This window comes from Coturnix japonica, chromosome 1 (genome assembly GCF_001577835.2).
Source record: "Coturnix japonica isolate 7356 chromosome 1, Coturnix japonica 2.1, whole genome shotgun sequence".
Classification (NCBI taxonomy): domain Eukaryota; kingdom Metazoa; phylum Chordata; class Aves; order Galliformes; family Phasianidae; genus Coturnix; species Coturnix japonica.
Window position 1 is genome coordinate 71,566,033 of NC_029516.1, and position 24,277 is coordinate 71,590,309.

The 24,277-nt window shown below is 48.0% G+C and overlaps 1 protein-coding gene across 1 annotated transcript in view; it reads left to right on the forward strand.

Moving 5' to 3' along the window:
* Positions 1-2,304: 2,304 nt before the first annotated feature.
* The window catches only part of FSTL1 (follistatin like 1), a 34,544-nt gene continuing 12,571 nt past the window's right edge, over positions 2,305-24,277 (forward strand). Inside the window, exons 1-2 of the mRNA XM_015874796.2 lie at positions 2,305-2,427; positions 2,525-2,584. Coding sequence (XP_015730282.1) covers positions 2,425-2,427; positions 2,525-2,584 — 63 coding nt within the window. The 5' untranslated portion in view covers positions 2,305-2,424. The remainder of the gene's footprint in view (positions 2,428-2,524; positions 2,585-24,277) is intronic.

Genomic DNA, 24,277 nt, shown 5'->3' on the forward strand with positions numbered 1-24,277 from the left:
TCTGAGCTCAAGACATCCCTGGGTTGATTTCCTGCTGCATTTACGAGCACTAACACACTGCTGTTTCAGCTAATGGAGAAAGCGCTCTTAATGGTGTGAAGCAGGATTTGCCAGTGGTAAACTACTGCTTGCTGCATAGCAGTAGCTTGCTGGGGATGGTGTGCCTGGGCTTGCTGAGTCTAGTACATGATCATAGTTCAGTGATGCAGGAAATATAAAGCTGCTGAAATGTCATCCTGTTATAGGAAAGTCCAGAAGTGATCTTAGGAATTTCTCTGTAAGCCTGTCTGCAAAATGAGGAAGATAATGGGGATGAGGTAGAATGAGGTGATGATTGTTTCCTCACTTATGGAGAATGTGTTGTATTTAACAGCATGTGCTGTGAAATGCAAGCAACGCTGGTAGGTATGGGGATCTGTCAGGACTCTATGTTCAAGTGTACCTCCACAGCAGCACCTATCTGTATGTTGGTTTGTGTTATAGCCTGCATGATGGATGACTTGTCTTACCTTGATGCTGGTCTCGAGACCTATCTTGCCAGCAACTTGGATCTGAGCGTAGTTGGAGATGTTAACCACAGTTACCTCTTTGTTTTAGTTTAGTTAGCAAAATAACTCCCTGAGCTAGTCTCTTTGAGTCAAGGAAGCCTTAAATCTGATGTAGTTCACCCATCTGGGTATGTATGCTGCGGGTTTATCCCATTTCATCTCGTTTCAGTTTGAGAGTCTTACTCACTCTCTTGGTGCTATGGCGAACCTGTGATAATGGGCTTCATCCACTGCCTCTTCCCAACATTAAGAGTATGAAGCTGCCTTCTTACTTACATACCACTCAGTGTCTTGAATGGCCATGCTGCAGGCATGGTGCTCATTGACTTGAGCACAGCACTGCAAGGACCCTCATCCCTTACAGTCTCTGCTAATGGCTGTGTCTGGTACAGCAGGGGAGAAAGGAGACGTGAGTGATGTGGGTGGTGGGTAGCAGTGAAGTAATGTGGAGAGGGTGATATCATGGTATGGGCGAGAGCTTCAGAAGTAATTTATTGGCACGAGTTTAGCCTGGTTTCCTTAGGAAATGAGGCTTATACAGTCACATTATTGGGTGTATATGTGTGCACATGCTGTAATGAGGGAGAGGCTGCAGCTTTTGAGTAATCCTTATTAGGCACCAGAGAGCCCAAAGGAGTGATATTTACAATGCCCTAAGAACACAGAAAGCTTTGGTTTATTGAATGACAAAGAATGCATCCACCCATGTACACTATTTGTCCACGATTCATTTGCTCTACTTCTCGAGCAACAGCGACGTAGACACTGAGAACTACACTGCTCAGCATCAGCAGTGGAACACTGAACATCTCTCAGGCTGGATTTTCAGGCCGGTGCCACCCTCAGACAGGAGCAGAATATGCTGGGTAGGATGCTTTATGAAAGCATAATTAGGACTCCTAAAATCAAAACAGAGCAAGACAGCCAGGCTTGAGTGAGCGCAGTGAGAGAGCCAACCTCAAAACCAAGGGAACAGCCCTTGACAGCTGCTGTAACAGCAGATATTTATGTGTTTTAGAATCATAGAATCATTAAAGTTTGAAAAGGCCTCTAAGATCACCCATTCCAACCCCAAATAATCCCCACCGTGCCCACTAACCACGACCCTCAGTGCCACATCTACAGAGTTCTGCAGCACCTCCCTCTGCATTATTCTGTGGTGTTCACAGCAGAAACGTTCCGCACAGTGTATATTAGAGATAATCAAATGCCCTGCATTAAGAACAGCAGAAGTGATTTGGCCTGTTTGCCCACTTTGAACTGCTAAGATGTGAAAGTCACATGTTGTGAAGCTTTATTTATTTATTTTTTCCCTAAATGCCTTGTTTTTGCACTGAATATTAAGAGCCTCCAACAGCCCGTCTTCTTTGTTTCCCGAGACTGGCCTGTTTAGGGCTTAAATGAGTGCTCATATATCAAATGCTCCTTGGCCATTAAGGATCAGACTTTGGGTTTGAATTAGTGAATTCACATTCTTTCTACACCAGGCTCCTTCCCCATTGGACAGCCGGTCTGTGCTGCCAGGTCCAGCCCCTGGGCTTGGAACTCCAAGCTAAAGCTATTAAAGAGGATCACAGGTATTTACGTGCAGACGACCACAGCCTGTCGGACCACTCACACCGCTATGGGACGAAGCCCACTTACCCCTCCATGGGGCCGCCCGCTCCGTCTCGAGGCCCCGCGGGGCGGTGGCAGCGGGCGGGCCGAGGAGGGGCCGGGCCCGGGGCGGGGGTAGGGGCGGGGGTCGAGCCGGGGGTGGAGCCGCGGGCTGGCGGGTCGGGGCGAGGGGGGGAGACTTCCCCTTCCCTTGCCGAGCGAGCCGGAGAACGCGCTTCTGCAACTCCTCGTGTCCCGGCGGTTCCGGCAGCCCCGCAGCATGGTGAGGGGCCGGCCGGCCGGAGGGAAGTTTGGCGGTGGTTGCGGTGTCCCCTCCCGACCCGCTCTCACCGCCGGCTCTCCCCGCTCCTCTCTTGCAGATCTGGAAAACTCTCCCGCTGCTCTGTGCCCTGCTGGCCGTCGCCCGGCTGCGAGCGGAGGTAGGCGGGGGCCGGGCCGGGCTGCTCCGACGGGTCTATCCCGGGCCGGATGGCGGCGGGGCTGGGGCCGGAGGAGGGGGCGGCCGGCGGGACGGGGACTGTGGGCTGAGAGCTCCGGGCGAGGGCTGGGAGCCCCCTGCCGCTCCGGCTGCTTTTCCTTCTTTCTCTTTTTTTCCTTCCTTCTTTATTTTTTTCTCTTTCCCCTCGTTTACCGCAATGACCTTCTTCAGGCAACGAAAACCATTAGACCCCCCCTCCCCCCAACCAAACTCGTAAACCCAAAGGTCTGTTGACAGAAAATAAACGGTGCCTGAATTCCCGGCGCTGCAGGCTCCGTAAAAGTGAGGTCAGGAACAAAATATTCGATAATTGTGGCAGGGAAATGTGGAAGTGATTTGGAGCAAATGAACACAAGCTGGGCTGGGATGGGGGGGTGGGGATGGAGGGGGGTGGTGGTGGCGGCCGGGCGTGCTCTGCTCTGCGAAGCGGTCCCGGCGGGGGGACGGGCTGGGGCGGCTTCGCATTTTTTCTCCCTACATATTTGTCCCAGATGGCCGACCCCGCCCTCCAGCATCGCAGCTTGGCTCCGCACAAAAATGTATAAACACTTCTGGTTTCCTGCTGAGTGTTGCCTTGCTCTGCTTCCCAAGCCCCGTGCCGCTCTACCCGCCTTGTGGCACAGATGGGGAGCGCCCATCCGACTCCCCCACGAGCTCTGGCCCCGTCCGACTCCACTTGCAGACCTTGAGGAAGCTGAGTGACCAAGTGGTGGGATGGTGTTTCATCTGCATGTACCTTGTAAGAGACTTTCTGCTGGAGCCGTGTTGTGCCAGTGTAGTCAGTGCTCACGTACATCCCCTCCAGAGCTGTCCTGAAAAAGCCAGAATAGTTTTATCATAAACCAGCCTTAGTTGTTGTCAGTATACAGGATCCCTCTGTAGAAAGGAAGTGTCAGCAGTGCATCCATAAGGTCATAGAATTGTTCAAATTGGAGGAGAGCCTTAAAGGGAATCTAGTCCAACTCCAAGGTAAGTTTAAGTTGGATGTTAGGAAACACTTCTTTACAGAAAGGGTAGTTAAGCACTGGAATAGGCTCCCCAGGGAGGTGGTTGAGTCGCCATCCCTGGATGCATTTAAGAGCCATTTGGATGTGGTGCTCAGGGATATGATTTAGCAGAGGGTTGTTAGAGTTAGGGTACTATGGTTTGGCTGATGCTTTAGTGACTCAGTTGCTCTCAGAGATGATGATCTGGGTGTCAAACCCATGAACATTTTGGTTCAATTCCAGTCCAAGTTCAGAAAAGCATTGGAGTAGAGAACTGATGCCTCAAACACTTTATCTGTTGGGGTTCTTAGATCCTTTGCTGCTGGGTGGTGAGCACCAGGTAGCTCACAGGAACCACCATCTGGGATATTGGGACCTTCTTGTGCTCTGGGGAGAGTGGGCTGTGCTTCAAGATGGGCTGCTCACATTCTGAGGCACCTTTGGCAGTTGGCACCTTCTAGATGTTCTTCATCGCACCCCCGTGTCCCCGGCATTTAGCAAGATTCACATAGTGTTTCCCCTCTCCTAGGTTTGGAAGTGATGACTCTATTTCTTCTGTTTCCGCCGCAATCTGCACTTAGTGCCTTTCAGTATGTACAGAATATTAACGCTGAGCCTTGAGCTTCTAATCCATTTGTAAGCAAAAGCATATCTGAACATTGCTGGCTTTTTTGTTCCAGAGCTCATTTCTACAGTATTGTTAGGTGCATAATTTGAGTCTTGAAAGAAAGAAAGAAATTGCTTCAGTCGATGTTCTTGGCATGACTTTGTGCAGACTGGAAAATCTGAGACGTGCCAAAATGTGGGAGCTTTTCTTGGCCCAGTTCAGTAATAGTCACAAGAGCAATAGATGGTGAACTGTGTGCCTCGGCCGGAGGCCAGCAACCAGCCCAAGGCAGCGTGCTGTGTCTCTTCCTGGGTCACAGTGTCAGAGGAGGCCATTTGCTGGTACCAATGGGCTCCTGTGGAGGTGAGGAGGTTGTGTTCTCAGCTGGGTCTTTAGTGAGCAGATGGGTGATCCGGGGGAATCATTCATCACAAGGGAGGAAAAGGGAGAGGCTCAGAATGTCTGATGAATGCATTGCAGGTGAATCGGTAGGGCTGTAATGGCATCGATCAGGCGTTTCCTGCTGGAGCAGTTACCAAGTTAGTGCTGGGAAGGAGTCTGCTCACTGTTGAACTGTGGCCGTGAGGTCTGTAGGTTGGTGTGTGGGAATACCGTGCTTACACCAGTGTCATCGTGTGTCCCATCAGGATACTCGTTTTTCAGCGTGAATTTTGAATGTTAATGAAGAGATTTATACCAGCACGTGTATATTGGTGCAAGCTGCGGGTGAATGTTTGCCAGTTTGCTATTCATTCAGATTAATCCCCAAGACCTGTAGCTACTCCCCTGGCCTATTCTTAACCCATTTATGGCCAAATAAGACTGCCGTTGGGAAGTGTGCTGTAAGCAGTGTGAGTTGATTTAGCTCATTCTGGCCAGAAATGACTGGAGGAGGCAGCTTAGAGGATCTCTTGTCACGAGAAGATCTACTGACAGATCTGAGGGGTTACAACCCCCAGGCAGCGCAGTGATGACAAGCATTTGGGACCAGATTTATAACTGTTTCTAATAGTGTGCGCTGCAAACACCGCACGTCTGTTGTAACCCAGGGATTAATTTTTTCATCCCACCTCCTTTTCCACTCTATGTAATCTTTCCACACGAAAAACTGAAAAGAGGTGTTGGGGGCAGAAAAAGACCAAGTTTCCAGCCAAGTTCTGTTTGCTTAACTCACCTGAGCTCTTACTTTTCATCCAGCTTGACTCCTGTACATGACGGCAAACCACGTTCCCTTCCCTCCAGGGTCTCGTGTCACTCTGCCAGCAGAGAGCCTCTGTGCCCTGGAGATATGGGGCCGGTTGTTCAGCTGGTCTCCATAAAGCCGGGTGTGCTTCCTCCCATTGGGCTGCTTGCAGGGTCTGGCCAGCAGCTTGCTTTCATTACGCTTTTCCCACGTTCTTGCACTGATGGAGATGAAAAACTGCTGTCTTAATAAATTACACTTAACGAATTACAGCCAAGATCCTGGTGTAGTTGCATAGCTCTAGGACAGGGCTGTAATTTGGACCTCAGGCTGCTGTTTCGAGAAGTGTCTGTTTCCCTCTGGAATTTACTGGTAGAGCCTCTGTGATTGTTCAGTCCTTCATCTACTGATGTTTGGTCCAGGGCAGTGGAAAGAAAGGGTGCTGCAATGCCAGCGCACAGGTAACTCAGCCTGCTTCTAAGGTTTTTAATGGGTGTGCTGTGGGTGATTTGAGAGCTTGGGGGCTGGCAGCTAAAGCACACAGTTCATTTAGGACACCTCGTGTTGAACTCCGTGGCCAGATGCCATATGTTTCTTTCTACAGGGACCATAACCTCTAAGTGTCAGTGTGCGTGGTGCAAGCTGTAACACAGAAGTGATGTGCAGTGCTCAGGTGCATGTGACACCCTGATGCTGCTCTGCAGATGGAGCTGAGGTTTGCCATTGGGCCTGAGCTGCTTTTTGCAAATTCACTGTGGTTGAGTGAATGACTTTATCTGCCAAGGTGCAAATTCCTTGCTGGTAATTAACATAGGGCTGGCTGAAAGGCTTCTCTTGCCTGTTGCATTCTCCAGCTGCTGTTATTGGTACAGCTGCGTGCCCATCAGGAGGCACGGGGGCACCTTTGATCTTTCTTGCGTGGTATTACATGAGCTGAGGAATGTTTCTCTTTGCGCAGAAGAGTGTTTGTGATAAACCTCAGCCAGATGAGTCCTTCAGGCTCACAAGACTCATGTTACCAGGCTGCTTTAGCTCACACATCCTGTGAGCTGAGTGAGATGGGTTCTCAGAAATGTCTCAGCAATAGCTGGGTTGCAGCATCTCCCTTCACAGAGGTGTCAGCTTCTGCTTCACTGGCATGTCTGAGCTACACCATGAATAACCAGCACCTCTCTGGAGAGATGAATCCCTCAAAGCATTGTCTCCAAGCTCAGCAGTAAAGACTGGAATGCTGTTAATCTGTGAAGCACCTTCCAGAGCCAGCTCTGTGTGGCAAACGCTGGTATGTATATATCAGCTTTCCCAGAGGCTGCTGATTTTGCCACAGCTGGTGTATTAGGTATGAACTGGTTAGAGAGGGGCTTGTGTGCTTGCACTCCATAGGGCTCTGATTGCAACTTCTAGGCAGCATAGTTCTAAAGAGAAACAAATGGCAAATAAACAGCCCTGGAGGCTTCAGCGCTGTGTTAAAGCACAGATAAATGCTGCATGAGCAGTGACTGCCTCACATTTTCTTTCCGCTTGCTTTGAAATGTGCTCCAGTTTGGTGAGCAGCTCCCTTTGTGCCAGTACACGCTGGGCTGAAGGCACCCAGTCAGCAGTTGCCTAAGATTACATCAGTTCTCTGTCATGTAAACTGGCCACCCAGAATTTCCTATGAAATCTTATTGTCTGCCCTAACCTGAGGTCTCATTTATTACACCGTATTTCTCTGTTTTAACACCATGCCTATAGTTGCTTGGGACAGTGCCCTTAGATGCAGGTTTCCAATGACAATGAAGGCCAGCAAAACTGTCAGCATCTGCTGGAGGCACATCCTGACTAAGAAGCCCACAGCCTCAGAGCCACAGGGCCAGGTTTGATTCTGGAGCCTCTTGCTGTTTTCCAACAAGGAATTGATCTCTAATGCAGTGCTTGTGGGGCCCCTGTGTGCTGGAGCAGCCCCTGCCATTTCAGCACTGGTAATCGTAGCCTGGAGCCAAGAGCTTTCTTTCCTTCTGCATGATGTAATGTTTCACATATGTACTTTTTGCTGCTCAGGGACTTTCTTTTCCTCTTGTGTTTTGGCCACTTTTTCATGTTTATGTTTGAGGAAGCTGACATACGAGGGATTGGAATTACTGTCTCGTTTCCTATATGCAGGAAGAAGAGAGTAGTGCCTCAGGGGATTTTTATTATGTCTGGATCGTTTAGTTGTCTGGGTGAGTAAAATTCCTCAGGGAGAACCGGAAAAGGTTGTGACCCAGCTCCGCTCTGCAGCACACTCATTCAAACCCAGGAGGCTGGAAGATTGAGGTGGCAGGAGACCAAATGCTTGCATCTACGGCTGAGGCTTGAAGTTGGCAGAAAAGCCCTAGTGTTCCTGGCTGATGATGGCATTCTCCCTCTTGTGCCAGGCAAAAGGTCTGGGCTGTTCCAACTCCCAGGTGATAAACTCTGAGTGGTGTCCACCTCATCTTCCTCAGTCGTCAGCCCTTGTCTGACACTGCTGTGGAGACTGAGGCACAGTTTCTAGTGGAGATCCATTCTGCTGTCCCCAGGACCAGGGACAGGATGCACTGATAGAGGATGATATGACAGCAAGTAGGGTGAGGAAGGGGTACTATTGGGTTTTCTGCTTTTACTTTTGAATTACCTGATTTATGCCAGGCCCACAGTTAAAGTCTTGCACACGTGCAGATGTTATTCCCTGCAGTCCAAGCTGGAGCAGCTAATGCTTTCAGAGGTGCTCTTTTTGGGATCCTTCGCAGCATCCCCATTTGTAGAACAGGCTGATTCTTCCTTGTAGTATTGCTGTCTGCCCAGGGATTAGTTGCTGCTTGTATAACCCAAAGCCATTAGTGTCTTGCAAATCTAGTCTTGCACATCCCTACTAAGTGATGTCCCCTTCCTGTTCTGTGAAAAACGATACCGTGCTCTGGAGTGTCTCAAAGTCAGTAAGTTTATCTCGATGCTCCTTTTCCATGAGCAAGCAGACCATTAATCTTGTTCTATCCCAGCAGTCCTAATTATGCCCTGTGCTCGGTGATAATCAGTGCCTCCCCTGTGCAGTTGCACACAGATCGCAGGTTGATGGGGCCCCTCTGCTCTGTGCTGAGCCCACCTCTTTTCATCTCCTCCTAGCTCCCTTCCTCCTGTCAAAGCAGAACATTTTCCCCTGGCTGCCAGAAGAAACAGGGCTTTATGTGATTTTATTCTCTGTGTACTGGCACCTTTCAACCTCCTCAAATAACTTCTAAACACAACTGCCAGTTTCGGCCATGTTTAGCAAAAGATATCAGGTTCCTACAAGGTACTGTGTTCCTTTCTGTTCTGTAAAAATAAAGGCTGGTAGTGTAGAAAGACACTTTCACTGCCCTTTCCAAGGGAAAAGCTCCAGTGTGAGATCACCTTTCACTGTGGACATGAGAGGCATTTCATGAGCATTCCCCTTTGAGTGCAGTTTGTACCTTATGGTCATTGAACATAATCAGCCTCTGGAGGGGAATTTGTAGGAAACACCTTGGAAAACAGCTTCTAGTAGCTCCTCCTTGCACTTTGTGGTTTATCCTTCGCTCTTTGACTTTTCATTGCTGCAGAACTGTGTTGTGGAGGAAACTGAGCCTACACATGCCTCATCAGGGAGCACAGGACGTGGTTTGTTACCTGATGCACACTTATGCATATACATACATGCAGAGAACCAACCCTTTTGTGGGGTAACTTGCCAATAACTCCAGCAGCCTATGCCTAGGATGTGGGGGCAGAGCAGAATTTGCAATTGATGCAGATTCTTTGTGGATTTCTAATTTTCATGGGCGAGTGCTGAGTCTTGCAGCACTATGTATGTAGCCCTAAACCGCGTGGTGTTAGTGCAGTGCCTGGGATGCTTCTGACTTGGTACATGGGAAAGCTGAGGGGATGGGAGAACAGCTGGGCATGAGTGCGTCCTCACAAATCACTGCCAAGCTGCTCTGCAGTACAGCTGCCTACATCCAGGTGCTGTCCTGGCTGCAGCCACAAGGTTAGTGGTACACTAGCATTAAACATACAAAACTATTTGCTTTTTTTTCCCCAGGTCTGTGTTTACTTGCTGTAGAGGGTTGGTGGGGGATAGATTAAAGGGGTTTCTGAACAGATGTGGTTCAGAGCCTGTGGGCATCAAGAGAATGCAAACAGCTCTCTCCAGGTCTGTTTGTTCTTGTTCCTACCATCACACCACGATTTATATGCGGGCTTTGGGCAAGGCATCTAATTCCTCTGAGCTGCAGCGTTCACATCTGTAAAATAGGAGTAACAGCTGTGCTGTGCCTCACAGAAAGGTTTATGAAGCTGAATACATTCCTCTTAAAGTTTAAAGCTCTCAGTTGGAAGATGTAGCCAGCATTGCAGAGCGTTATTACCCTTATCAACAGCAGTAGCGATAGCCAGGATGATGGAGACAGTGTTTGGAGCAGAACTGTCAGCAAGTAGTTCATTGACAGGCAGTAACGATGAGCCCTTGGCAGGGGGAAGCAGGGCACCCTGTAGCCACACGGTGTGGATGAGTCTGGGCTCTGGCACAGGGTGTGCTCGCCTGCTGCCCTGACTGGTCTGTCAGATGCTGATGAGAGAGAGGAGATGGGTTAGTGATTTCCATGGCAACTAATGGAAATCACTTTTTTTTTCTTCTTTGTCTGTCATATGTGAAGGTGTTTGTAAAAAGAACTAGGAAACATATTTCTCTGTTTCTTTTTAATATTAACTGCTGACTTCTGGTCTTGATCAGTATATTAGCTGTGTTCTTCTCAGGAGATTATGAGACTTTTTGAGGTTTTGCACTGGGAGCCAGGTAGCAGCTGGGCAGCTCTGTGTGCTGAGACACTTCTCAAGGCAAGGCTCTCCTATGAGCATTAGGTCATGCAACAGTGAGGCTGAGAACTAGGTGCCCATAGTTGCAGGTAGGGCGAGTGCTGTTTGCCGTGGGAGCAAATGATTAAGCTACTCTGACAAGTTTCAGGCTGGATGAATGGGGAATAATAACGCCAATTTATCAGCCACTAAGCTGTCAAGCTTACTGACACAGCGAGGATAAAGAGCTTTGAGAATTCCAGATTAAAGGTCTGGAATGAAACACAACGTAGTTTTGTCTCTATTTTGTGTAAACAACAGCGTATCTTGTCACTAAAAATATGGCTGTCTACCAACTCTTCTGATGCTAAAAGGAGCAATTTTTCCCCATCGATTAGTAGATGATAAGGCCATAAGGAGCTATTATGCTTTGCGTCTTCTGTCCTCTTGCCTAATGCAGCCCATATATTTAGTTTTGTGATGATTTCCCTTTGCTCTGGACTCTAAAGCATGTCCTATAAGATATCTAGTCTTGATTAAGTAATTACCACAAATGGAAAATACCACTGCGTTTGGCATGTTGCTGCAGTGGTTGATTATCCTCCTGCTGTTGCACCTCATTTCTAGCTTCTGTTCATCTAGTTTGGATCTGTGGGTGGTGACAGAAGAGACCTTCTTTACCATGTGTATGTTCCCCATCAGCAAAAGTGTGGTCTGCAGGCCAAGATTGCTCCCAGTTTTGCCTTTGGGAAGCTGAACCATCCCCCTATGCAGGATCATAGAATTGTTAAGGTTGGAAAAGACCTCTGTGGAGTCCAACCATCAACCCATCCCTTCCATGCCCACTAAGCTGTGTCCCTCAGTGCCACATCTACATGTTTTCTGAACACCTCTAGGGGCAGACTCCACCTCTCTTTGTGCAGCCCATTCCAGTGCCTCACCACTCTTCCTGAGAAGATGTTTTTTCCTATACCCAATCCATACCTCCCCTGGCACAACTTGAGGCCATTCCCTCTTGCCTTATTGCTATTACCTCAGAGAAGAGGCTGACCCCCACACAGCTGTAAAAGGCTGTGTTCCTGGCATCAGCTTCTCCATGCAAGCAAATGGTGCGCTATAAAGTCCCACATGGAAGCCAGTGCGTGCTTTGTGTGCTTTGTTTCTCGGCTTAGTGCCCCATTTCTCACAGCTAGCTAAGTGTTGATGGGAAGAACTGCTCTCCCTGGTGCTGGAGGGTGTGCCTATTTATGGGTGTAACTTGGATTGGTTTATGTTTGGGCATCGATCCTTAGACTGAGGGGTGCAACAGCTTGCTCAGGCTGTCTGCCCTGCTTTAGAGAACTCAAGCTATTACTAGCAATTCTGACCCAAACTGGCTGCAGTCAGAGGTGGAGATGGACAGCTTTCTTGCTGTTTGCTCCACCCTTCTCAGAAAATGAGTTTCTAGCCAGCTAACAATACAGGAATCTCTTCCAAGAATGAATCTTGCTGGCTTGCTGTCCCAAGGGTACAGGCTCTGCTCCAAGATGTGCTTGTACAAGGCTTGGCACAAACTGGGCTGCATCTTGACCTGGGCCTTGGGACGCTTTGGTACTTTAAGTGTGTAATTAAAGATTCAGATGTTTGGGGTTTTTGTTTTGTTGTTGCTTCCACTTTTGTCTTTAAATATGGGTGTTTGTGGACTTGCTCTTCCCTGAAAGAAAGTAGAAAGTTCTGTGAATTTCTTGTTCTTGAGTCTTTTCCAGTTCGCACTTCTGGAAGGCTGAGTACACAGGAGTGAAGGTTTGTGCTTCCATAGCTAGGGCTAAATTAACCAGTGGATGTTCACACAGTGAGCACCAGAAGCCCCAAGTTTGTTCCTTCCCGCATCAGTCCCGTTCTGCAGCATTACGTGTTCCTAAGTGTTTGTTGAAAATGTTAGAATGTCTTGTGGAGAAATGCCTGTGTTTGCTTCATTATTTTTGATGAGATTTAGCTGTTATAATTCAGGCACACCGTGTACTGCCAGCAGCTATCCCAGTGGTGATGTAGGCTGATCCCTCTGCAGCTGCATGGTTTCCAACAGGGAAGGAAAAAGGGGAAATGACAGTGTCTTGGCTGAGACCAAGGTACAAAACTCAGGTAAGATGAAGAAATGAAGTAAATTCTACACGTGGACCATATAGAAATAAGTATGTATCATGGGCTATTGCTTAGTGTGTTATGAGGAGGGGAAGGAATTACAAGATTTAATGGGACATTGATTCAACTGAAGGAACAGGGTCCCTGTGGTAGAGCTCTGCTGACTTCCTGGTGCTTTGGAGGATATGAGGCTCCTGAAAGTCATTAGTGTGTACTGTAACAGAGAGCTTGGATTTGCATGTCGTGGGGAATTAAACTTGGGGCAGCTGAGGTGCTTAGTGACCATGGATGCCTGCTCCTTCATTTGGCTGGAATTGCCATCATGCAGCAGGAATTGCTGGGCAGGTCACAAAGTGTGAACTGGCAGAGTACATTTGGGTTAGGCTTTAGCACGGGAGAAGAAGCAGTAAGCAATGACACGCCAGGTGCTGCTTCACCACCTTTCGGCTGCTCTTGCTGTAGACAGTGTTTGCTCTTAGAGGGGAAACACAAGCAGCCAGAAACTGTCCCTTTTATATACTTCATTTGAGTCTATTGCTGCACCCTGAGCTTGATGCTGCTGACTGATGTTAAAGGCTTCTCATACTGCAAATCCCTTCCCAAAGGGAAGCTAATCCCAAAGCTAGTCTGTGTGTATGTGCATGTTTCATGGAGTTAAGGTTACCAAGTGCAAGAGCAAGCAATACTTGCCATGTGTAGGGATCTACTGGTTCCTATGGTAAGTGAGAATTAGTGTCAAGTCCCCAAGAGGAAAAGCTGTTGCAGACCAGCGCAGATGTGATACTCACATGTGTTCCCTGTATGATCCTTGGCCCTTTTTGTTTAGGGCTGTTTCCTTCTGGGTTGTTGAAATGACTCACATCGTACAAGTGCTGGAGCACTTAGAGGAAAAGAAGGGATGTGCAGTCAGCAGCTAGATTGGCAGAGGCTGTCATAAAGATGTTAAGGTGCTGTGAATTTTAGTACATCATTCATTGCAGGCTGCAATTATTTACATTACTTTGCTATTGCCATAGGCTAAAGGAGCACATGATGCCATTCCTTTAGCTCAGTGGGGTGACTTTTTAGAGCTGGCATGTTAGAAGCTGTCAGCATGCTGGGTACACTTTAACATCTCTACACCTTCACACTGTCTGGGCACTTGGCAAGGAAAGACTGGGAAGTATGGCAGCTTTTATCCTAGGAGAGCTATAAGACTTGCAACAAGGAGCTGTTTGCCCTCCTCTGGGGAAGGGTGGTTTGTTTTCTGTTTTTATTTCACCCTAAGCTTGCCCAAATTGTTAGAGATCCCAAAAGTTTTCTTCAAATAACCAAGCAAGAGATTCTACTCAAAAACTGAAAGGCTTAGTTGTGTTACTAAATGTTTCATTGCACAACATTAGACTTCCCATCATTGCAACACCCGAAGGTGGCCTGCAGTACATCCTCAGAACATCTGTTTATCATGGCTTAGTGTGTTATGATAATATCAGTGTTACTTCTGAAATCACACGTGAGGAAAAACAGTTCGTGTTGTATCTGTTTCCTACAGCCTGTACGTTTGTACAAGTAGCATCTAGTGTAACTTTGTTAAGCACAGCCTGTGCAATATCAAGTGTGTGAGAATAATGTCTGCACATATGTGACCAGGGCTACTTGAGCAATTTGTTCTCAGTGTTCAAAAGGCTGCCATTGATTTCCTGGTGTGCTTGAGTCAAAGCCAGCTCTAGGAACACATTTTAATAAGTGCTTTGGGCGTGTAGATTTCCTGGGTTTTCTAAAATCTGCGTTGAAAAAGAAAAGCTTTTGTCCCTTCTGAGTTTCCTATCTTGACTTCTTCCGATGCATACCATTTTACTACTGAAACCTCTCCTCTGCACAGGAGAAGAGGGTCTGGTTACTTTGGGCAAAGGAAGGTGCTTCTTTTTCTTACAGGCAGTCTGGGCTTCTGGGAATGTGATTATCGTGGCAATTCCTGCAGACCTGTTTCTACCAACCTCTCCCTTCCCCTGGTACAAGCAGTAGGCAGCTGAACCAGGCTTTCACACAGCAAAGGACTCTAAATCAAGGCACAGCAGTGATTTCTTCAGAAACTTTTTTCTTTTCTTTTCACATAACCATTTTCTCCCAGGTCTCTTCTAAGTTACTCGCAGCTAAGGAGACATTTTGTGCTGGTCTGATCTGTTCTTCACCTCTTTGGATATGTGGCTGCAAGTCTGTGATCTTGCTGAAAACCCATGATCATCATCAGCTCAGGCCGGTACACTGGGCTGTGAGCTGCAGCAACTGAGGCACAAGTGTGTTTTGCTTACTGCTGGCTTTATTAGAGGAGCAATAAATTCTTGCAGGCCGGCAAGGTGGACAGCCAAGGCCAGCAGACAGCTGTGAAAGCTAACGTCTCCCACTTGGATTTGCCAGAGGCTGCCTTCTGAAGCCCTTAGTCTGCTTTGGTTGTATATCCCTGGCAGATCATTTTTCCCTTTGGAAGTAATGGCAGAAATCCATTTGTCTTCCTTGGATGCTGCACAGTGTGCACTCTTGCTGGGACGTTTCTTGTGTCCGTGCTGAAGCCCTGGCCATGCAAGGCCACCTCACCTTGTGCATAGACTTTGCTAACAGTGCAGAGCATGCTAAGGTTATCCCGCTCTTAGCTGAAATGGCAAAAATTGTGGCCTTTTTTTCTTAGTTATGTTCATTAAATGGCAAGTTTTCTGTTGAATACCAAAATCATTTACTCTGCAGTAAGCAAGGGAAACTCAACAAGTATTTTGTGCTTGTTTGACTTAAAATACATCCAGACTCAGTGTTCTCCCCCTGCCTTTGACGTGATTTTGACGTGAAGCGTGCAGAACACCATGTTACAGCCTGCTGCGAATGAGATGTCCGTACAGTTCCACAAACAAGGGGCTTTGTAGTGAAACATCAACTCTGCCATTTCTCTAGCACTGGTGTGAAGGGAGAACCTGGCCGCTGGGAGGTGGAGCTGAGTGCTCCAGGCTCTTGCCAGGATATTACTGGGATAACATGGTATTTTCAGGCCGTGTCACACAGATGCTGTGGGCTGGGTTTCCTGCGAGGCTGAAGACTTCTTTTGCCTTCCATATTTCTATTTGTTTTCAGCATCACTGAATGCTAGGCTGTTCGGGGGGAAATTCAGCCCTGCCAGAAGAGCCAGAGCAGTTCTGATGGGTTTCTCTTCAAGAAGGGAAGTTGGAGGGAGGCATATGGTGGGGGATAGGGAAGGGAAATGGAAGAATGTCAGTAATCTATAACATGGCTTCTGGGAGGCCAACCTGAGGTGAGCAGCCAAGCTGTTGATCAGTACATGGGGAAACCCAGTGGCTGAAAGCATTGTTGCAGTCCACATCTCAAGTACTCCCTCTGCTTTAGAGCTGCCTAACAAAGCTTCCTGACATCTGGCTTCTTGTTATTTGAGGAAAACAGAGGAAAATAGAAAAAGAAACAAGCCAAAAATCCCATGGAAATAACTTTTGCCTGTGCCAACTGAGTTGGCTTTAGCAGTCGCGGATCACAGAATCATGGAATGACCTGGGTTGGAAGGGAGCTCAAGGGTTGTCAAGCTTCAACCCTCCTACTTTGTGCAGGGCCACCAACCTCCATATGTAATACTAGACCAGGCTGCCCAGGGCCCATCCAACCTGGCCTTGAACACCTCCAGGGATGGAGCATCCACAACATCTCTAGGTAGTGTGTTCCAGGACCTCACCACTCTCTGGAAAAAGAACTTCACCCTGATATCCAACCTGAATCTAAACTCCCTCAACTTAAATCCATTCCCCCTTGTCTTGCCATTATCTACCCTTGTAAAGAGTTGACTCCCCCTCCTGTTTGTAGCTGCAGCTCCAAATGCCATGAAAAATTAATTTCTGCTGAAGGATAGATGCTGCTTGCGTGGCAGTTGCTTTTGTGATCAAAGCATGTGGCACTTGGAAGCAATGCTTTGTGCCCAGAGAGACTCTGACCCACCGGGAGCAAGCACAGCAGTAGGTGCTGGGAAAGAGGAGGCCTGGGACCAGTGGGGCCGAGCTTGGTTTGGTTTTTGATGGTACTGTTTGCCTTTGTGGTGCAGGGAATCTGTAATTACATTTTGCCTTCTGCTTCATCATCTGTCTCAGCCCATTAGAACACCTGCTGGTTAATTACTTGAGAAGCTATCAAACTTTACAGTAAGAGTTGTTACATCCTTCTTACCACAGACAAAAACAAGCAAAGAAAGCCATTGCCTCTTTATGCTCCTTTGAGAGATGTGTCTGCAACCACTGAGTCCATACCCCTAGTGAGCACGTAGTACTGTACTACTTTTCCAAGACAAAATAAAAAGCAGCAATGGCAGGTTGGTGTTGAGGTATGAATGAGCCGTCCTTGTGCTTAGCTCTTAGATGCAAGCACTTGAGTGCTTGAGGAGTTTAGCAGTTCCTCATGTGGAGCAATGTTAGTGAGTGGCAAGGGATAGCCACCATCACAGGTAGAGGGTCTGTGGTATCATATAATCACAGAATATCCCAAGTTGAATGGGAACCACAGGGATCATTGAGTCCAACTCTTGGCTCCATGGGACCACCCAAAATTCAAGTAATGCCCAATATACTAGGACCCACTGACAGAGAATCCAGGTTCCCCATCGATCAGGCCCTAGCACCAGGGGATAGTCAAGTCCTACCTGTCCTGCCTTCTTCTTACTCGCCTTAGTTGCATCCTAAGCCTGCCTCTTCTATGCAAACTTCTCCTGATTCATTTTTCCACCCTTGAACTGTTTGTCTCCAATTACCATTTTCTTCTGGCATCAGCTGTGCTGCCTGTAATGGCTGATGACCTGCAAAGTGGCATGTAGAATGCAGCGTGGTCCTGTTTTTCATTTCATAGCTCCTCAACGTACCCCAGGCAGCAGCTGCCTGTCAAATCCTGCTTTAGACTCAGCAGTCTTACAGCAGAGCTAGCAAGGTCACTGCATTCAGCCCGTGCTTGGGCAGGGTGGTCAGGATCCGTGAGCTGTAAAGTAAGGGATTATTCTTAGCGGTGACTGAAGATTCAGGAGCATCAACAGACTCTGGAGAAGAGTTTGAGCACAGACTCTACAGACTTTGAGAGAAGTGAGTAGCTTGTCTCAGGCAAGAGGCACCAAGGTGACTCCCCTGCCCGACTCGGGCTCTTGCAGTGATGCCAAGAATTGTTCTGTGTTTTTAGCAGAACAGCATCAACAATTCCTCAAACGTGCACAAAATAACTTAATCTTCTTCTCAGAAGCCACTGACCTTTTTCTGTTGACACTTAAAAAAGGAGAAGTCAGCCTGAGGCAAACACCTGGCGTGGAAAAATTCAGTTCAGTGCTGGCAAAGTTTTCAGTAGTGGAAAAGATGGTTTTAAGGGGAAGCATCCAGCTGCTTTTCAGTGTTGGGTGCTACCCATTCCACCCATAACGGGGGCTGACACCTTGACTGCTGGCTCACCACTATGCTGTTACTCAGTCTTACCTTGGTGAGGATGGTTGCATGTGAATTACCTCTTTTTACAGGTGGTCCTTGCTAAGCCCTCAGCCACATCTGAGACCTTGTTGGTGCTGGGTCTGTGGTGAACCACTCTGGGCCACACTCCTGCTCCAACAGCCGGGCTGCTGGGGCCCAGAATCACCTCCAATTTTCCCTTCCCATATAGTGTTCAGTAGGGGTATGCAGTCAGCCATTTTGTGGCTTTTGTAGTCGCCTTAGGGTATGGCTCTTACCCACTGAACTTCAAATGGAATGGCTAGGATTATCCTAGACATGGAAGATTATTGAAGTACCTGGTGAATCTTAGCTATCTGCTTTAAGTTCACTCTAAGTAGTACTCCAAACTCAAGTCTTTCTCCTTACTTTTTGATTAGCAGTTGAAGTTATTGCTGATGAGTTTATAAACACCAGCACTGAGATGGGCTGTGTCTCTTGTTCAAAATATCTGGGAAGCACTGGAAATCTGTGCAATAAAACATATCTCCTATGAAAGCTCCTTTTGTCTTCCTATCTCCCCGTGTAAAATTCCTACACCCACAGCTTCAAGGACAATGCTACATTGCTCAGGCATTTAACACTGTGGAATTTGTGTTGGGAAATAATGTAATTGTATTATTATTTTTTCATAACAAAACCATTTTACTGTCAAAAGCTGGACTTTCAGTTCTATTAGCCAACTGCCAACTCCTGCATTCCCAAAATGGAACTCACCTTTGTCCTGAAGGGACCATGTTCAGCACAGCTGGGAAAGTGAGATGATGAGGAGTTTTGGAGGGAAGAAGAGAAGAGTGAATGTGTGATCTCAATGAAGAAAAAAGAGCTTTACAAGTGCCTGCACAAAAGGAATTGTTCCTTTCAAAGTGTTCAAACACAGCTGAAGCTGCCTCCCGCAAGCAGCTGTCATTCTCTTCATTCCTAGATGGATGGATGTAACCAAAGGGCAAATCCATTCTGCTTCTCTTCATCCCTAATCTTGTGTGTCACATCCTGTTGTCTGAAGGATTCCCTCTGGAAGAAATCTGGAATTTGGCAGACGTGGCTTTATTTTCCTGATGATCATCTTGGCTAAGCTTGTGTCATAACAAAAATCATGAATGCTGTCTTGAAACTTTTAGTTGCCCTCTTCTGACCGTAAAATGGGGTTATACTGCGCATTTCCACCCTTAGTTTGTCCAGTCTCTCATGTTTCCCATTGCAACAGAAGATTTCTCTATCCCCTGCTTCTTTGAAGATGTTACTGATAACAGTGGAAACACACACTGCTTTTATAAAAGAGCATTATTTATTAAGATAGACGTCTGTTACTGCTATGTATTTTCCTACTTCTTAGTGGGTATGTTCGGGGAATGAAATGTCAAGAGGGAGATGTGTTGTTTAAGTCAAAGCTTAGAAGTAGTCTGTGAGCAAATAGGTGTGGGTTGGTTAGGAATACAGTCAGACAACATCAGGAGAAAGTTCATAGCTGTGAGAGGGATTTCAAGTCAGTCTTTCGATGGGTATAAGGAAGGCAAAAAACTAACATCCTTTATGTGGTATCATGTAAATAGAGCTATATGCAGAGGGGCCGCTGGCAGCTTGGGGATGGAGGATGATCCAGGAGGTGCCTCTGCCATGTGTGTGATCCCATGGGGAGCTTTGCAAGGACTGTGTCACCCAATGAGGTGAAGGGTGTTCTAGGAGGGCAGCAGCTCAACCTTTTAGAGAGAACCAGGGTCATGTTGTTAAGTGAAAAACAATGGAGATTTGTTACATTTCCTTTTGACCAAATAAACCCAAACCCCAAAATTCTTACCCAAAACACAAAAAGGGTTTAAAGGACTGCCCGAACACTCCCACAACATGCTGTCCAGCAGAGCCATGGCCCTTTTGCTGGGCAGGCAGGCAGCTCTGCCCCACAGCACACACCCACAGTGGTTTTGAGGAAAGCCAGTGAGCCAAGAATGCATATGTATGCTGGAGCTGTGCATGCTCACGGCTTTTCATCTCCAAAACACAGCCCGGCCAGGCCGCAGGGCAGAAAGCAAAACATCCTGGGCTGAGTTCAAGAAGTGCTAGAGAAGAGCTTGTGTTTTGGAGGCAGTTCAGGCAGTGATCTCTCTTCTAGGAGCCAGGGGCTCCAGGAAGTGCAGCGAGCCTCAGGGTCACTTGTGGTGCTGCCTCTCTAGCCTAGGGACTGGTAGCAAGTCCCCACAACCTCCTTACTGCCTCCAAAGCAGTGGAAAAAGGAACAGGCGAGTGCTTGGGTTGCCGGCCAGACTGAGATGGGCATAGTCAGCTCGGCTCTAAAGGGCAGGACCAATGAGAGGGTGCTGAGCATCAGAAAGGGGCTGAGCAGAGCAGGTGAGGAGGGCATTTTCCCCTGTGAAGTTATATCTGAGAGCTGCCTCGTTAAATCAGCGCTGTTTGCTTTGCAGGAGCGACTCAGAGGAGAGGGTGCTTTCCCCACAGCAGCATCTATTTGGGTTATTGTAGCCACCAAAGGGAACTGCGGCTTTGTCTTTCTATTTGTTTTTTCAAAGTCAAGCCATGGGAATCGGCATCAAAAGTCTTCCAAGCTAGACAGGAAAAGATTCCGTGATTGCGGAGAGCGGGGAAAGGGATGTCTGCAACAGTTCTTCCTTATTTCCAGACAGTGTCACAGAGGGCCAGATGGAAGGAGATGAAAGAACAGGAGGAATAAGTTGCTTTAGACAACGAGCGGTGATATTTTAGGAGTAAAGCCATGGGAATAATTGACTTTTTCTAATTCTTTAGCTGAATCAAAGAGTCAAAACAATATATATATATATATATTTCAGATCAGTTGAAATTCTTTTATTCTCAACAGAAACCAGAGCTGGCCGAACAAAAAGAAGTTCATCGCAGCAAAATGTGGTTTTGTTTTGCTTTCTTTAACCTTCAAGCCTGTGTGCAACACTTCATGAAACACATTTTAAAGTAAAAAAGGAAGAATAGTTTAGAAGCTGTTTGGGGATTGAAACTGTTGCCCCAGTTAGGTACCAGTTTGCCTCAGATTGCATTTTCCAGTGAATTATCCCTCTGTCTGAAAAGCTTTACCCAGCCTTAGGAATTATAGGAAGTTGTTGATCGCTTCTCTTGCTTCTTAATCGGAGGATTGTCCTCAGTGCATGTGCACTGCCATTCCCTGCAGCTCATGTACTTGCTCAGCCCTCCCCTCCTTCCTCCTCTAGCAAAGATTTTTTTCTTCATTTTTACACTGTTTTTTTCCATTCCTCTTTCCAGTACTGACAAGGAGTCGTACGTGATCTCCTGCCAGCTGTCAGGTATTCACTAGTAAAAACAGAGGTTACAAGAACCTGGAGAGCTTTTTTTTCTTGCATCTCTTAACCTCCTGAGACCCCGGTTTGCACTGTGAAGGTTCTGAGGCAGCAGAGTTTTGGCTGACTTGCTTTCAGCTCGCTCTGGCTACAGGGACGCGGTTTAACTTCGCAGGCTCCAGGATAGTGGCCCAGCCTTCCCAAACTTTTGCATCCTCGCAGCTTTGTTTTACTCTGCTTCTGCTTTCAGATTTCCTTGTTAGTCTGATAACCACCCCAAAGTGGCTCTGCATCAGCAAGGAGCTGAGCAAGTCCGTGACCAAGGCTAGAAAATGGGAAGTGTGAAACTGGCTTGTGCCCAATGCTGTTCTCACCTCCTTCCCACACAGAGGCTGACTCAATGCTTCCCTCCATTCCATAGAAGTTTCCATTGCTTTTTGTAATGTGCTGTGGCAGGAGTTGGGTAAAGCAGGATCAAGGCACGGAGCTGGGAACGAGGATCATCAGAGCATTGTGTCACTGATGGGAACAAAACTACTGAGGTCTCTTTTGCAAGAAGCCCAAGGCTGCTAGCAAACCTCAGTGCTTTCAGCTCTCCATGTTCCTCTTGTGATTCCACTTACTGGAAGAGGTGAGGAGGTGCCATAGGGTTGTAAATCCTGACTTGCTCATCTCACTGTTCCCTCTGTTTGGTGCCAAGGTGATAGCTGAGAAATGTGGCAGGTCTGGGTCCTTTTTGGAAATGAATCGCTGTGTACACCATCCCAGTAGCCTCTGAGAGTGAGGAAATGGAGATGCTGAATGATAAAGGACGGGCTGCCTGTGAAAGAGCTGCAGCCCACCATAGACTTAGGGGCTAAAGGGAGTGCATGAGGTTGATTGTATATGGTGTGAACAGCCTCACATTGGGTAGTGAGGGAGGACCATGAAGTGTGAGTGCGCCTCAAAATGGGGCAGAGTGTGTTAGGGCTCTGGTACTAAGCTCTATGGGCCAGGACTGGAAAGCACCTTTTTCCTTGGGAAAATGCTGCTGGCAGAGAAAGCTTCTTTCTACTGCTGAGCCTGGGTGTGCTTGGAGAGGGGTGTAGAGGATGGGGTCTGCGCTTCTTAACGGGAGGAGTTACGAGGCTGCTTAGGTTGGGAAGGCAGGGACAAATGCGCCATCCCTGCCTGCCCCAAGGAGCCTGAGCTCCTCCTTGTCCTCTTCTTCCTTCCCTTGACAGCAGAGGCTTCCTCTGCCTGCTCCTAGGTGCTTGTCCTGTATGCCGTCCCCTCCTGATGACTTTCAGGAGTTAATGCTGGCCTTGCTTTTGTGGTTTAAGCAAAACAGGATGGAGAATTGTGGTTCTCAGAAGTCCAGCTGTAACAAAACATAGCCTGGCCTTAGGCATTTGGGGTCTGGGAAGGAGGGCTGTGCCTCAGCAGGGACTGTGGCTTGTCTGTCACATTGCAGCATGGTCCTGGCCCTAGACCAGGAAGAGAGGGGAGCTGAGCCCCTGCCGTAGGCAGCAAATCACCTCCTGCAGTCCTCTCTTTTCCAGTCTGTCCTGAGAGGACGAGGATGCCAATCTCACCTCACAGCCCCCATCAGATTAATTTCATTAATCTCAACTATATGGGGGCCGCAGGCCGAGGGCTGAGGCACCAGGGAATTCGGTCCCTGCTCCAGAAGGACTGTGGGGATAGGCAGAGGGAGGAGTGCTGTGAGGCAGCGTGGTTTTGGCCTGTTCTGCGTTCAAGGCAGTGACTGCAAAGGGGTTTTTAGGATGAGCAGCGGAGCGAGGCTGCTACAGCAAGAGCGATGCCAGGCACAGCCTCCCTGCCTTCCAGCAGCCATTTTCCAGACTTGTTTGTGACAGAGATTTCCTCTTTCCCAGACTCCTGTGTCATTGTTCCCCTTATGGGGCCTCACCGGTCATTGCCTTGTGATGGAAAATAAGAGGTTGTAGGGGCCAGAGCGCAGACATTCCTTACAGCTTAAAAGGGAAAACAGCCCTTGTACGGAGGAATCCCTGTGAGAGGTGTGCCTGGCTGCTGCTGCTAGCTAGCGGCATCTCGCTGGAAGGGAAATCAGCTGTTTGGCAGATGACTTTGTCCTCTTTATTAGGTTACTCCTTTCTGCAGTTCCTGCCTTCCTCTCCTTACTGGCTTCTGTCTGCTCATGTGGACGTGGGTGGAAATGTATGCAGTCCTGCTTGTTTCCCATTAGTGAAACTGCAGAGGAATTGCTTTTCTCCCAGATCCCCCAGGAGGCAGAGTGATGCTGGGCTGCTGTCAGTGCCCGCCTGCCCCTCACCTCCAGTGGCTCTCCAATCCATCAGCCAGTTTCCGCCTCCACTGATGGAGTGGTTGAAACCTCTGAGATGACAGGACTCAGCTGTTCCTGTGGCTCTGGGTGACCAGCTTAATGAGAGGAACCCATGGATCAGCCCCCGAGGAAGGAGTTCATGAGCTACCCTGTGCTGGCTGACAGATGGGCTGTGCAGAGAGCTGCTAAAGGCTGGGCTTCCTTAGTTCTGCTCCTCACAGAAGGGCTTCAGAACCGCAGGGAGGAGGAGGAGCAGGGTGCCTGAAAGTGTAATGGCTCTGGGCCCCTTTGCATCCAGTGCAGAGCTCATGCTGACACCTTTTCAATAGTTTGTTGTCAGTGTTGGGAACGTGTGTCTGGTTGTAGTCCCCTGAGGAATGCAGCATTGGCCTGGGCTCTGTCTTACAAACTTGACATCTTCTCCTTTCTTCTTTGCCTGATTGCTTTGGGGATTGCCTGTTTTCAGGCCTTCTGAGCTGCCCATGGACACCTGTGCTGCTCTGAGCTGCAGGGAAGGAACCAAGGCCTCCTGGAAGTCAGGGAGATGGATGCAGATGGTGTCGCTTTGGGGCCAGGTAGTACAGAGCTTCTGCAGCTTGATGGCAGATTTCCTTCCAGAGCAGGGCATACAGATCACTCTGCAGCCCTCCACTATCCTAACAGTAATGCTGCCTGTGGGGGTACGTTCAGTGTGGTGTGATACAGCATGGTTCAAAACCCATGCACTGAGATTATCTCTGATGATTGAAAACAAACCTTCCAAGTGAGACTTAAAGGTAGTTTGTGCAGGGTTTCTTCCAGAGCTCTGTAGATGCCCTGAAGCAATAGCCCTAAGAAAGAGAAATGTCAGTGCTTA